Source organism: Loa loa, assembly GCF_000183805.2.
Source record: "Loa loa unplaced genomic scaffold supercont3.167, whole genome shotgun sequence".
Taxonomy (NCBI): Eukaryota; Metazoa; Nematoda; class Chromadorea; order Rhabditida; family Onchocercidae; genus Loa; species Loa loa.
This window is the reverse complement of record NW_018108347.1, coordinates 63348-76656: the sequence shown is the minus strand read 5'-3', so window position 1 is coordinate 76656 and position 13309 is coordinate 63348. Positions and strand designations below refer to the sequence as shown.

At 28.5% G+C, this 13309-nt stretch overlaps 2 protein-coding genes across 2 annotated transcripts in view; one reads left to right on the top strand and one right to left on the bottom strand.

Annotated features, from left to right (window-relative positions):
- The window catches only part of LOAG_17988 (UPF0639 protein), a gene marked incomplete at both ends in the record, with an annotated part of 7571 nt that extends 3951 nt beyond the window's left edge, over nt 1-3620 (top strand). Inside the window, 6 exons of the mRNA XM_020450658.1 lie at nt 352-446; nt 892-985; nt 1966-2147; nt 2307-2397; nt 2872-3061; nt 3373-3620. Of these exons, the coding sequence (XP_020305638.1) occupies nt 352-446; nt 892-985; nt 1966-2147; nt 2307-2397; nt 2872-3061; nt 3373-3620 (900 nt within the window). The remainder of the gene's footprint in view (nt 1-351; nt 447-891; nt 986-1965; nt 2148-2306; nt 2398-2871; nt 3062-3372) is intronic.
- A 1190-nt stretch (nt 3621-4810) lies between these two features.
- LOAG_08082 (insulin-degrading enzyme) lies at nt 4811-12768 on the bottom strand (the record flags this gene model as incomplete). Its single annotated transcript, XM_003143614.2, has 22 exons — nt 4811-4992; nt 5194-5375; nt 5579-5726; nt 5810-5934; nt 6102-6269; nt 6497-6608; nt 6729-6820; nt 6951-7103; nt 7454-7613; nt 7916-8084; nt 8384-8499; nt 8709-8848; nt 9002-9110; nt 9352-9482; nt 9668-9808; nt 10087-10180; nt 10422-10575; nt 10887-11027; nt 11490-11629; nt 11942-12135; nt 12427-12520; nt 12685-12768. The coding sequence occupies 22 exons, from the start codon at nt 12766-12768 to the stop codon at nt 4867-4869; spliced, it is 2973 nt and encodes a 990-aa protein (XP_003143662.1). The 3' UTR covers nt 4811-4866.
- Nucleotides 12769-13309: the final 541 nt, after the last annotated feature.

Genomic DNA, 13309 nt, shown 5'->3' with positions numbered 1-13309 from the left:
AAATATTCGAATACAATTGATTCTTTGCAATTAATTTTAACTATTTTATTTGTTAACAATAGTAAAATTTTTTTTTTTTAAAAGAATATTTTATTTTTTTTTAAGGCGCCATATATAAAGATAGCAATATTGATTGATTGATTGATTGATTGATTGATTGATTGATTTATTGGCTGCAAAGAAGAAGCAAATATTCTACAAGATTTCGAATTATTCCTTTCTTTTTCTTTTTCGTTTTTTTTGAAGTATTATAATTGAAGAATAGCAATATTGATTGATTGTGAACAGGGAGGAAATGTTTGTATTGATATCTTATCATTTGATCATTTAATCATTTTATCATACTTATAGTGTCTTGAAAGAGCAAAAGATGAATTAGAACGGGAACGTGAACGATTAATTCGAATGACGAAGAAATTAAAGGATGATTTGCAAAGCGTAAAAAAGTTAAACATAGTTATTTTTTAATAATAAACTATAATTAATTAATTGTCTAATTTAGATTGCAACTGCATCATTTATTCTTAAATTAATTTTTATTTATTAAACAATTTATTTATCCATTAATCATTTTTGGATTTCATTCCTTGCAATCCTTTTTTTTTATCCATCATCATCAATTTAATTAATTTAATTTTCACTATGATTGATTTAAATAATTTAATTTAATTAAAATATTCATTTATTTATTTTTTGATCATTTTAAAGTTCCAATTTTTGTGCGTTTTTTTTTTTTAAATTCACCATCGTTAATTTCATTAATTTAATTTTCACCACCATCAATTTCATTAACTTACTTTTCATCATCATTAATTTAAGTGATTCAATTTATTTGCAAAAAAAAAATAAGACGGAAATTTCTCTCTCTTAATAGCAAACATTTTTCAATAGTGAATTGAAAATTACGAATGAAACGAAACGAACATTGGAACAGGAGAAAATTTCTTTAAATGCTAAAACTGAGCATCTTGTCAGTAATATGCAGGTCAGTAATTAATCAAATTAAATTTTATAAAACCAAAAAAAAAGAAAAAGGTCAAATAAAAAGGTGAAAAAAAAAACTTAAAACTTTTATACTTAAAAATTTCCAATAAAATTCATTGCTATTATTATTTTGACAATTTATTTGTTCGAAAAATTTTCAACCAAATGTAAAATAAATGAGCATAAATTTAATCAAATTATATTAAATATCAATCAAATTACATCAGGTGTTAATTAAATTATATTAAGCATTCATTAAATTACATTTAGTAATAATTGGATTATATTAATTATTAATTAACACGATGAAATTGTATTAGCCATAAATTACAAACAATTTTAATTACAAAAAAAAAATTCTTTTTCCTATAAAACTTAAAAAAATTTCAATTTTCCAACAAAAGATATGTATATTATATTAAATGTAAAATAATTAACATATAATATATATATATAACATTATTAATTTTAATAATTTATATATATTTAAAAATTCTGTAAATTTATAATGCACACTTTTTCTCCATAAATTTTATTTGCTTTTTATATTTCTTTTTTTAATTTATTAAAAAAAAGTGTATAAATTTTAATCATTTTAATATACATTGATTAAGCTGGAAAAAGCACAGTGCAGAAAATTTTTAATCAAATTATTTATTTTAATCAAAAAATGAAGTATTCTTTTACTAGTATTAAATTAAACGCAAAAATAATTTTGATTGTAATCAAATATTTTCAAGGAAAAAAAGAAAAAAAGAAACATGAAATTAATTAATTAAAAATAAAAAACATATTTTATTATACTAAAATATTGTTTTTATTATACTAAAATGTTGTTTTTATTATACTAAAATGTTGTTTTTATTATACTAAAATATTATTTGTCCATTGTTTCCTTTTTTTTTCCACACCTTAAAATTTATATTATAATTATAGTAATAGATGAATATGCAATATTATTAATACCGTATAATTTTGTAGTCACTCAATTTGGAAAAAACAAAAATTGAAGAGCAAGTATCAACAATAATTCGAGAACGTGAAAAATTTTTACTTGAAAATCAAAATTTGTCGACTGCGACATGTCAATTGAAAAATCGATTAATGGAAATTGAAACAAAAACGAATTGCATTTTAGCGGAAAAGGAACGTGTTGAAGCAATGTATGATTATAATATCTTTTTTTTTTTTTTGATTCATTTTCTATTCATTATAGATGATAAAAGAAGTTTTTTCATAGAAAAATTAATTAAATTAATTCTATTAGAATTTATTTCAATGAAAAAATTTATTAAATTAATAATTTATTTATATAAATTTAGGCTTCGTTTAAATGAAAAAAAAACAAATGATTTGGAGAAAGAAAGAGAATATTACAATAGTCAAACAATGGAACTTTTAAATTCATTGAAGGTAAAATTTTACCATTTTATTTTAAATAACTTTTTTTTTCTTTGTCCTTTTCGAAAAAGATAGAAATTACCATTTGACCTTTGTTTTTTCTTTTTCTTTTTTTTTAATTTTTAGAAAATATTGTGAAGTAAATTAAATCCATTTCTTAAAATATTATTGAAATGACAAGAAAACAAATGTGTCCAATTTTTAAATGTAATTGACTTTCGCTTCATTATGCATAAGATGGAACATATTGATTTTTTATCGATTTAGAAATTTTCAATTAAATTTTTTCTTCCTATTAAAAGACTTAATAAACTAACGCAATAATTCTATATTTATAATTTCAATTTGTATATTTCTATTTATTAATTTTTTCTTATTACATAATTTCTTAACATTTTCTATTTTTAATTTTACCAAACTATTAAAAAGAAAGACATAAATTTTCAAAAAAAAAAGAAAAAGAGAAAAAAAAAAACTTTTATTCAGGAAGTAAGTGAACAACGTGATATAACAGAAGCTGAATTAAAAGATGAAGTAATGGCACGAATTGGTGCCGAAAAACAACTTCAAGCTGCCGAAAAAGCTCTGGAACATTTAGAAACAGCATTAAAATTAACTGGAGCGCAAATGAGCGAATTACAGGAACATATCATGCCTGATGTTCATAAATTACGAGGTAAAATTATGATAAATAAATTAAAAATAAAATTTCATTTTTCCAAAATTAAATGACAAATGGGACATTTTAGATTTTAATTTTGGATAAGTTCTAGAAATTTTCATTTCAATTATATTAGCTTCTTCTTTTTTTTCCTTTTTTTGAGATCTATTACAAGCTTGAAATTTCAAATTGAAAATTGAAAATGAAAAAACGGAAATCGAAAATGAAAAAAAAAATTTAATTAAGGAAATGGAGTATATTACAGATATTGTTTCTCATGAAATCATCTCATAAAATTAAAAGTATTGTTTTCATTTTTTTTTTAGAATTTTTTGAACAATGTGCTGAAATATCTAAAATGGATGCAAATCGACCTATTATTATGCGAAATGCTATACATGCACGTCGTTCGTTGAGACGTAACAAAACACGTGTACGTGGCTCAATCCGACGTAAACTAGCACCAGCTATCACTATGCAATCGACGTTTACAACAGGATGCGATAATACTGAAATGCCAAATCCGGAAGAACCAATACCAAAAATTGAACCAAATAGTCTAATGCATCTATGAAACATTAAACATATAATTAATGATGTTAATTAGAATCGCTTTTGAAATTCAAAGAAATTAAATGTCGAATAATACTGTATGTAATAAAAGCTGACTGGAATATTGGAATTGAGCAATCAAATAAAAATTATATATGAATAATTAACATGACTCGTCATGTAACGAAAAAAAAAGCAAAAATAATAACAATAATTATAAAAAGAATCATCTGATAAAATAATTAGAAAGCCATAAAGAGGCTATTTTTTTTCTATCGATTAATAATAAGTACGAAGGAATAATTTCAAAAAAAAAAAAAGAAAATCAAACAATGTTAAGGAAAGTAATACATATATCAAACTTGAAATACTCTTTAATGAATAGTTATGATAATTGATAAGATTTTTTTTTAATTTTATAACTTGCTAGCTATTATTTTAATTGAAGGAAGGAATTTAAAATATTTTATTTTTATTTTCTACCTCCTTCAATCTAAATTAGCTATTAATTTCCATGTCTGTATGTATTTATGAAATGAATCATTTATTTGTTTATCCAAATATAATTCTAAATTAAATTTTGCAAGTGTGGAAATACCGAAATAATTGTAAATATGTTAATCGTTTTCAACAATTTCATTTGATTTGTTTCATTTCGCTATATTGGTGAAATGTGAAGAGTTATGAAGGTTTAACAACATATAAAAATAAGAAAATTTATAAGTTCTACGAAAACATCAAAAAATCTAAGATAATGTCAAGTGAAACACACATGATTTTAACTCTCAAAGGTTCGAATGTATCAACATTACAATTTTATAGCTGGCATCATAGCTAAAATCAGGAATGAAACGTCTAATCAGGTATGCAAGCAAACTGATATCACGAGAAGCGTTATATCCAATGATTCGATGATTTCGATAACGCATAAAACTATTCAAAGTTTACATATATTCGTTGTGAAAAATAGAAATAAACTTGAAATATAAATAGTGATGGGAATGAAGTACAATTTAAAAAAATAAAAAAAAAATAAAAATACCACTTAAGAAAATTTCCGAGTAATAAAAAAAGTAAACAAAACCAAGTAAACAAGACAAGTAGAAGTTTTGAAATGTCCTGAAACTTTAAATACTAAGATTTTGAAATACTGTTGGGAAAAGTTGAAAAAAAACGCGCAAAATTTTTTTACTATTAAGGATTAAAAATTTTCGACAATTCCAATCAGAAAATAAAACCTCATTTAACAATGAAGACCGATTTAAAAATCACTTCTTGTAAACTGCACTTTGTTCTCTCGAAATTTGCTGATAAATATCCACCGCTGGTTGCGGTAATGGATAAAGCGATAGTCGAGATTTGAATATACTGATATTATTTATCCGTTCAGCCAACTGCAAAGGGAAACAATATTAATTCTGAACACTGGCAGTGGATTTATGACCCAGGAAATACCAGGAGGACCTGAGAGAAAACGGAACAATTAATAAGAAATTAGTATAAAATAATATTTCCTTACATTTAATGTATGAATTATGTCAGTTATACTTTGGCTGTAAATCCGGTAATGTATAGGTGGACGAAATAGGGTTTACCTGTGCCGCATCACCGGAAGCATCGTGTTCGCGTTTCGCAACTGTGTCTTCAGTTTCGGAATTAGCGTAAACCACTGCACAAAGTTTTCGTCTTTCCAAAGAATTTACCGCAAAATGTTTGTCAAAGTATTCGATGACATTTGCTTTGGTCAATTTGCGTAGTATGGGCACTTCAATATCATCTGAAATTGATTTCATACTGATAAGGTAAACGCTGGGTAAAGGATGGAACTTTAACACCCATCTGCTTCTTCAAACTATTTTGAAAACAAAGCAAGCTCAAAAAATTGATAACTGATAAGTGTCGGTTACAGTGCAGAACTTTTCCAAAATTTATTCAGTTCTTCCAATGAAAGTAAAAAATATTAAATTAAAATTAAGGTACCTCTTTCGAACAAATAAAATCTGCTATCAACTTCAGCCCAATAACGACCCGCTTGAGCTTTCATTGTCTTTGGCTTTTCGAGACGTTTAGTTGCAAGTGCTTCAACATTATCGAGGAATTCACTGTCGGACATTTTTTCGAGATCAGACTAGAAGAACAAATCATATTTTAAGAAAAAATAAGCAGGACCAGAAAATTATTAATACGCAACACTATGATGTAAATTTCTACCCTGAATTTCACAAGGAAATTTTCGATCCTTTCTTCCATAAATTCCGGAACGTGCTGCCCCTGAATCAATAATTCTATTCCTTGAACACCATTATTTCGCCTGGTTCCTGTGTGGACAATATAACCTGAAAAATTTCAAACCATAAATATGCACGTCCTAACTCTTTAAATCTTAAAAGAATTTTTTCATCTCAGACCCGACAAACACAACATCTGCCAATATCCAACCGCACATGAGGAAGTGAAATTGCACATATTATCGGATAAATGAAGAAACCATATTCCTGCTTACCTAACTGTTCAGTTGTTCTCAGTTGATTGAAAGCAGGTTCAGCAGCTAATTGTACGACTAATTCTAACAAAACATTCTCTCGGATATCTTGTAGACCTGTTTGCATAAAATAATTGATGGATGCATTTGGATGTGTTGATTGAAATGCCTTGTACACATATTGGGATCCTGCAATGGAAAAAGATCTTATGTGCCCTTTCAGTTTGAAACTGAATTTTTTCACTTAAGTCTTCAGAAAAAGCAGAAAATACTGAAATATTGATACATAATTTAATATATCGGAAAAATTTTCAATTCTAAAGCATTTCTCTGTTTTGATGCAAAATGTATGTAGTTATCAAAAAATAAATACTCGCATGAAAGTGCAAAATTGAATTAAATGATGCAAATTTTACCTTTTGGAATCTCGTGCTCTCTACATTGATCCAATTCATTACTAAAAAGATGTCGAGTATCCGGAAGTCCTTTGAACTTTGACACAATCTCATCGAGAATTTTGGAAGATTCCTGAAAATCAGTTCGCACAGTGTTCGAATTGCATTCAAAAAAAAAAGAAAAAATTGGAAAAGATAGAGTAGGTCATCGGTTAAACACTTCGGAGGAAAACTAATATAACAAAAAGCTTACTTCTTCAGTGCTATTGCCATAAACAAGCGCTTCAATATGTAAAGCTTGTAGAGATTCACGCGTAAATTTCCGCAACTTTTCAACCTCACAGTCTGAAATACGACAACTTTTTCCATCTTTATTACAATATTTAATAACTTAATAATATTGTTATGTATACATTTGATTTCCAATTCAAAACAAAAAATATTAAAAATAAAAAGGCACAAAATATATACTAACTCTCGGCAACAGCCAATACTTCCTCCTTGCTCCATTGTCGGCAACCAAGCAATAACGTAGTATAGTAGTGAGACTGCATATACGGTTGGCTTTGACGAAAATTTCGCAAATTTCGGCAAAAGGTTTCTTTCAGTACCTTGTAGCGTTCCTTATCTGAATATCACAATCAGTTAACAAACTGAGAGAACAAAATTAACTATCAATAGAGTTTTTAAGATAAACTTGCAGATATTCAACAGCATATCTAGACCAAACTCATGCAAAGACTGATTCAAGCAGAAAATTTTTTCTTTGATTATCTTAATCACCTGATGAAGATGTAATTCGAAATAAAGAATATTTCAGATCACAGCCAAAAAAAAGTGTACAGGTCAAAAATTATTTTCTTCAGAAAATCTGTATCGTGCAAAAAATTAAAAAAAAAAAAAAGAACGAAAACGAGTAAGAGATAACATGGAGAGTAAAGGAAGTCATGTTTTATGTTAATTTTCGCTCTTTATTACCTGGCACAAAAGTTATAAACCGTTGAACCAAATCATTAATGTATTTCGGCTGCTTCTCATCATAACCAGATACATGCAAAGTAATGCCATAAGACTGCAAGTCGAACGATGATTTCAGGCCAGCAAGATGGGCATTGTAAGTTTCCTCACTGATAGCATCCTGAAAATAAATCTCATGTGGATCTATAGATTTCCTTCAAACTTACATAATTTTCAACAAACAGAAATGGTAATTTGAAAAAATGGTCGTCAGTTAATTGTAATTGGAAAAGTTTTAACGAAAAGCAGAGAAAACATCAATTCAAAATTTTTACAAGCACAATAAAATTTCTTGTTGTTGCTAAATGCAAATTATTTTAATGACCATCCCTTATTTCATCATTTCCCATACAAACAAAATAAAATTACCTGTAAACAAACTCCCTTATTTTGCCATTTTCCATATAAACAAAATGAAATTACCTGTAAACAAATGACGAACATTGCAGAGAGATAGGAATTCAACGGATCTGACTGCATCATTGGTGATTTGAACGCTATTCGCGTGCTTAATTTCGGCAGCTTAAAATCATTATCTTGCATAAACCACAACCGACACCAATCGTCATTCAAAACAAGGTATGGTATTTTTCTGGAAATGGCAAATTTTAAGGAAAAAATATTGCCTGAAATTCTAGGAAAAAAATTACATTATTCTTGTAGTAATTTAAACGTTAAATATACCAAATTAGCAATATTACTGCAAACTGAACGGAAAAAATTTATAGTATTTTCCAGCGAAACTAAAAGTACTATCAAAATAATGAAAAACTGAAGAAGGCACCGTTTTTTTATTTATTTCTTCAGTTACTAAGTGGGATTTGGAATATAAAAGGGGAAATTCTGATTTACTTGATTTGCAAGTTAAAATAATTGGTACTTTCTTGTCACCTGATTTCTTCGCGTGGTTTCAGATCAAATTTGGTTGCAATGTACTCATTTTTAGCTGGTAAGCTCAAGAAATCTGGTATCTTCGCTAGTGCGTCGTTGAATTCCGATAAAACCTTCTGCAATAAATTTGTACATCTTGTGAAACTAATCAGGCAAATCATTACAGAAATCACGAATTTTATTGATTAATTTCGCATTCATTTTATTTTGATGTGCAAATTTTCCCCATAAAGATTAAAAATTATTCACTTACTTAATTACAAAATTACAAGTTATCATAAACAAAAGAATGCTACTTTTATAAAACAGGCCGTGCATGACAAACCTTGTCAATTTTTGCAGTATTGTATTCCGTCCCGTACCATTTTTCTTTAATATTATCCTTTTTGCCAGTATATTTTTGTGAAATCACCGCGTAAAACATATTTTCGGGTCTCACTCCTTCGACAAATTCCTTTATCAAATCTGAAACACCCGTTAAAATCAAAGTTATCATAGAATAATAAATTAACTTACAGATAAAAGCATTGAAACAAAACATCTTCACGAGTTTTCATTCTTTTTTTTAAAAAAAAAATCAAGTTTAATATTTTTGAAAATAGTTGAAAACCAGAATACCTGGTTTGTACAAGTCCATCCTATAATCAGCACAGATTACATCTTCGAACGGTATCCGTTGCAATTCTGAGGAAATGTGTGTAACATAATTTAACGGATTTTCTTTGTCCTATAACAACCGTATAAAATATTTAGTGTCAAGAAATAATATTAATGCCTAGTATAAAAAATTTTCGAAATTTCAAACAACAGTAACTGTAATTCACTGCAATTCACTTCTGAGTGATTCATTTCTGAGTGAACTGCAGTTTCCATTACATTTAAGCAATACATTGAAATAGAAATTCGTAAAAAATATTACATCTAAGCAAAACATTCGAATGAAAATTCACAGAAATGGAATAATATACCTTGAAACGAAATTTAATTTCTTGCAACTGCTTCAATTCATCAAAAATCCATTTCAGTGGGCCAGTTTGCTTCACCAAACCGACTTCATTGAACACTAGCTTAACGATATCATCGGTATGTAGTAAACCTTCTAAAAAAAGACAAGCATAAGTTTTTAATTTAAAAGCAAAAATTACAACTCTTAATCCTGGGACATAAATTAATATTTGAATGAAAACAAAATTCTTATATACCCATCAACTTAGCCATATGCGAAATTTGTTTTTAAGTCTATCTTATCCTTAGAGTTCATAGTAAAGAAATTAAAAGACGAACCTTCGCTTAGATCCACTGATATGCTGAAGTTACCAAATCCCCTAGCTAAAAGCCGATCACCAGCTGACAATGAATTAACCCAACCACGTCTTTTGAGCTCAGATAACAATGATCCCGGACCTTCATGACCTATCAAGTGTGCTGAAAAGTGATTTTCATCAGTATCGATACTTCTGATGAGTTACAAAGATTTCTTAGTATGGAACTTGAGCTTTCTAAGTTTTAAGTTTAATACTGCAAGTTAAGTTTAATACTGCAAATTTTTTAATTTTTCTAAGTTTAATACTGCAAATGGTCAAAAACAAGTGCCAGGAAAGAAAATGAACTATTAGAAAACTTTTTTTTTTCTTTTTTTCAGTTTCGTTTGTTAACGGCGACTGCGAAATTAATAAAGGAATCAAGAGCGATCGAAAACTCACAGACATAATGAGCAGGCCAAGACCGGTAATCATCTCGATAATCGCGAATCGGAAATGTCAGAGTTAAATACCTCAGGTCTTTCACAGGTACTAGCTGAAAAAAAAATCTCGGTGGATATACATGATGAATGATCAGAGAAATAATTCTAGCAAAATTCATAAAATGAAAAAATCTTCTGTGATATTTTCACATCGAACCATTAAAGCAAAGTCATGGCTAGAAATACAGCCAAGTAAAAGGAAAACGATAGTTAACGGGACTGAAAAATTTCATTAATTCTTAAAAATCGTTCATTTATGAATATTATGATGATCAGCGAAATAACGAGTCCTACCTCAACTTTAACCCCCAATTGTTCGTCACCATATGGCCCTTCATTCCAGATTTTTCTTGATACATTCTTCTTTTCGATCTCTCCAAAGCTTAGCGATGTAACCATTTGCTCCAGCTGATCCAATGATTCCTTCCCCAAAATGGCAAATGCCATTCTGGAAAAGTTTCGTTCGAATCAATGTTTTTATTTAACATAGTACAGAGTAAACAAGATAGAAGCATGCTATCTAGTGTCAACTAATTTTGAACTGAACTGATGAAGACTGCAGTACGATGATGAAACTTTCCGGAAAATGATATGCAATTTTTTTTCGAGCTTTTTTAATTACTTTAAAAGTGAGTGGCAATCCTAAAAAAAATTCTGTTTTATATATGAAAATTCGGTATTAAAGATATCGAAATAATTCAGTCATATTTTGAATAATGTAATATTTTGAAATCACTTTTCTTGTAGTGATATACTTACATGTCCGAAGAGTAATGTGTTTTGTGGAATTCCAACAGGGCTTTACGTGGCTCAACCCCATTTTTCAATGCTTCAACCATCAGTGTTGTACGATTGCCAGTACCAAATTTGCCATAATCATGTGAAGGTTTTGATAATGATCTACAATAAAACAATAATACAATAAAACGAATTAGACACAAATTCAGTGAAATGAAATTGCAAGGAATACAGTTTGTTTTTCTGTTAAAGTTGATAATAACTACAATAAAACGAATAATTATAACATAGCATTTCTGCCACTATTCTCTTACAGAAGTAATTTTGCTTTAAATTAATATAAGTTCCAGTTCTTGTGACAAAACCCATTGTCCATTATTTTGTTTGTCACAGTGGTCATGCAAAAGAAGCATGAAAAACACTTTGGTGTGCTTCGAAACAGGTTGAAAAAAATTTGAAAAATGAACATCCGTATCCTTTTCCTAAGAAAGATACCATAAACTGTTGATGGTTACGAAAGGGAACTTACAAAAATACGGAATTCAATTCTTTAAGTGTAAAACTGTGTTCCTTTCCACACAACTTGATACAATTAATATGGGTTTACACAGTCAGGTAGCTTACCGTTCAACTTGCAACATGCGCCATTGATCGTTAAAAAGACTATTGGAAAATTCCGAATCAACAGCTAGTACTTCGCGTTCGGTTGCACTTTCCGTAAACTGTGGAGATAGGAAAAACTGAACGAACCTGTCTAGAGCACCCTAAAAATTTGGAAATTTTAAAGGGAAAAAAAAGACAAATATGCGAGTGTTAAAACTGTTGACAACATAAAAGGTATGTGATAAAAGAAAAGTGCAATGATTATCATTCAAAGCAATTTGTCTTTCCACAAATTTCAAATTTTCAAATAATGGCAAAAAACCAGTCACGTTAGGGAAAAAAAAGAAGGCTAAAATGATTGCATTCGTATATCAATCATAAGACGATAGCAATCAAACATTCTAAGCAATTAATTTGCCTGTGCAGAAAACAAAATTTAATTCTTCGCGAAAAAGTAAACGGAAAAGACTCACATGCAGATGTTCAGGAGCAATGTCGAAATGATAATTCGTATGATCAGTAGCTGTATAAGCATTTGTTATTCCACCATGCGATAAAATAAATTTACTATATTCATTCTCTGATGGGTATTTATCAGTACCTAAGAAAAGCATATGTTCGCAAAAATGTGCTAATCCGGGCAAATTCCATGGATCCATTAGATGTCCTGCAATACAAATATCATCGTATAACTGCAGAATTGAATGAAACGAAATATCCACAAAGTTATAGGCATTACTGTCGAACTTATAATGAGGCTTTAAAACTCGAAAAAAAATATCTCCAAACAATATCTGAATAAAACGCAAAACACTTCAGTAGTTTTGGAATATCTCCATGAAATCTTATTCCCTACCACAATCTTGACATTTTTTTCATCGTTTTCGTACTTTGTTGTTCTTCTTTAGCATTAACAAAATGTTACTTTGAAATTGAAATTAATGCTATAAATACCTACCCACATTAACATCCATTGATGCGGCACTCTTATCAGTTTTCGGATCTGAAATTAGAAGAATCCGAAGACCATTTTTCAGTTCCAATCCACGATACTGAAATTCTTTTACTGAATTATTTCTCACAAAATTAACTTAATTTATGCAAATTTATCTGAAAACACTTCCACCAAACAATGGAAAGAGTATTAGACTGAAGCAATTCTCCAGCGATCCATAAATAAATGTTGAAAGTATATAATTTAATTCAAATCACTAACTTCTCGCTTATCCTCCTTTGATTTAATGATAGTATCGTACCGTTGTGCAATCACATCAGCTGGTGAAGTTTTCGACGCAGACATTGATAGTACGGATCGAGTAGGCAAAAGGAGTAAATTCCTGAAACTTGATCATTCCAAAAAAATATAGCAAAGAAACAAAGCGATCACTAAAACGATTTAAGTAGTATATGTGAATAAACTGACAATAAAGGCAATAACTAAATCAGAATGACTATGAAAGCTACATATCGTAAGTTATACATCGTAAACTATACATCGCAATTTTCTTCCATCTTTCATCATACCTCAACAATTATAAAATCAGAAGAAAAAAAAAGGGCCTATTCGACCAATTACAATTACGGCGAATGTCTGAAAGACATTCAACAGAATCATATTACAGGAAAACATTTTTTGCCATTTTAGTGGTGTATAATAAATCAATGTCACCAAACAAAAAAAAAAGAAAAGAATGTAACAAATTAAAAATGCAATAAATACATATCACAAAATATGCATGGAAAGATGAAATTTTCGAAAAATGAAAATTTCAAAGATAACCAAGCATATATATATATATATATATATATATATATATATATATATATATATATATATTATA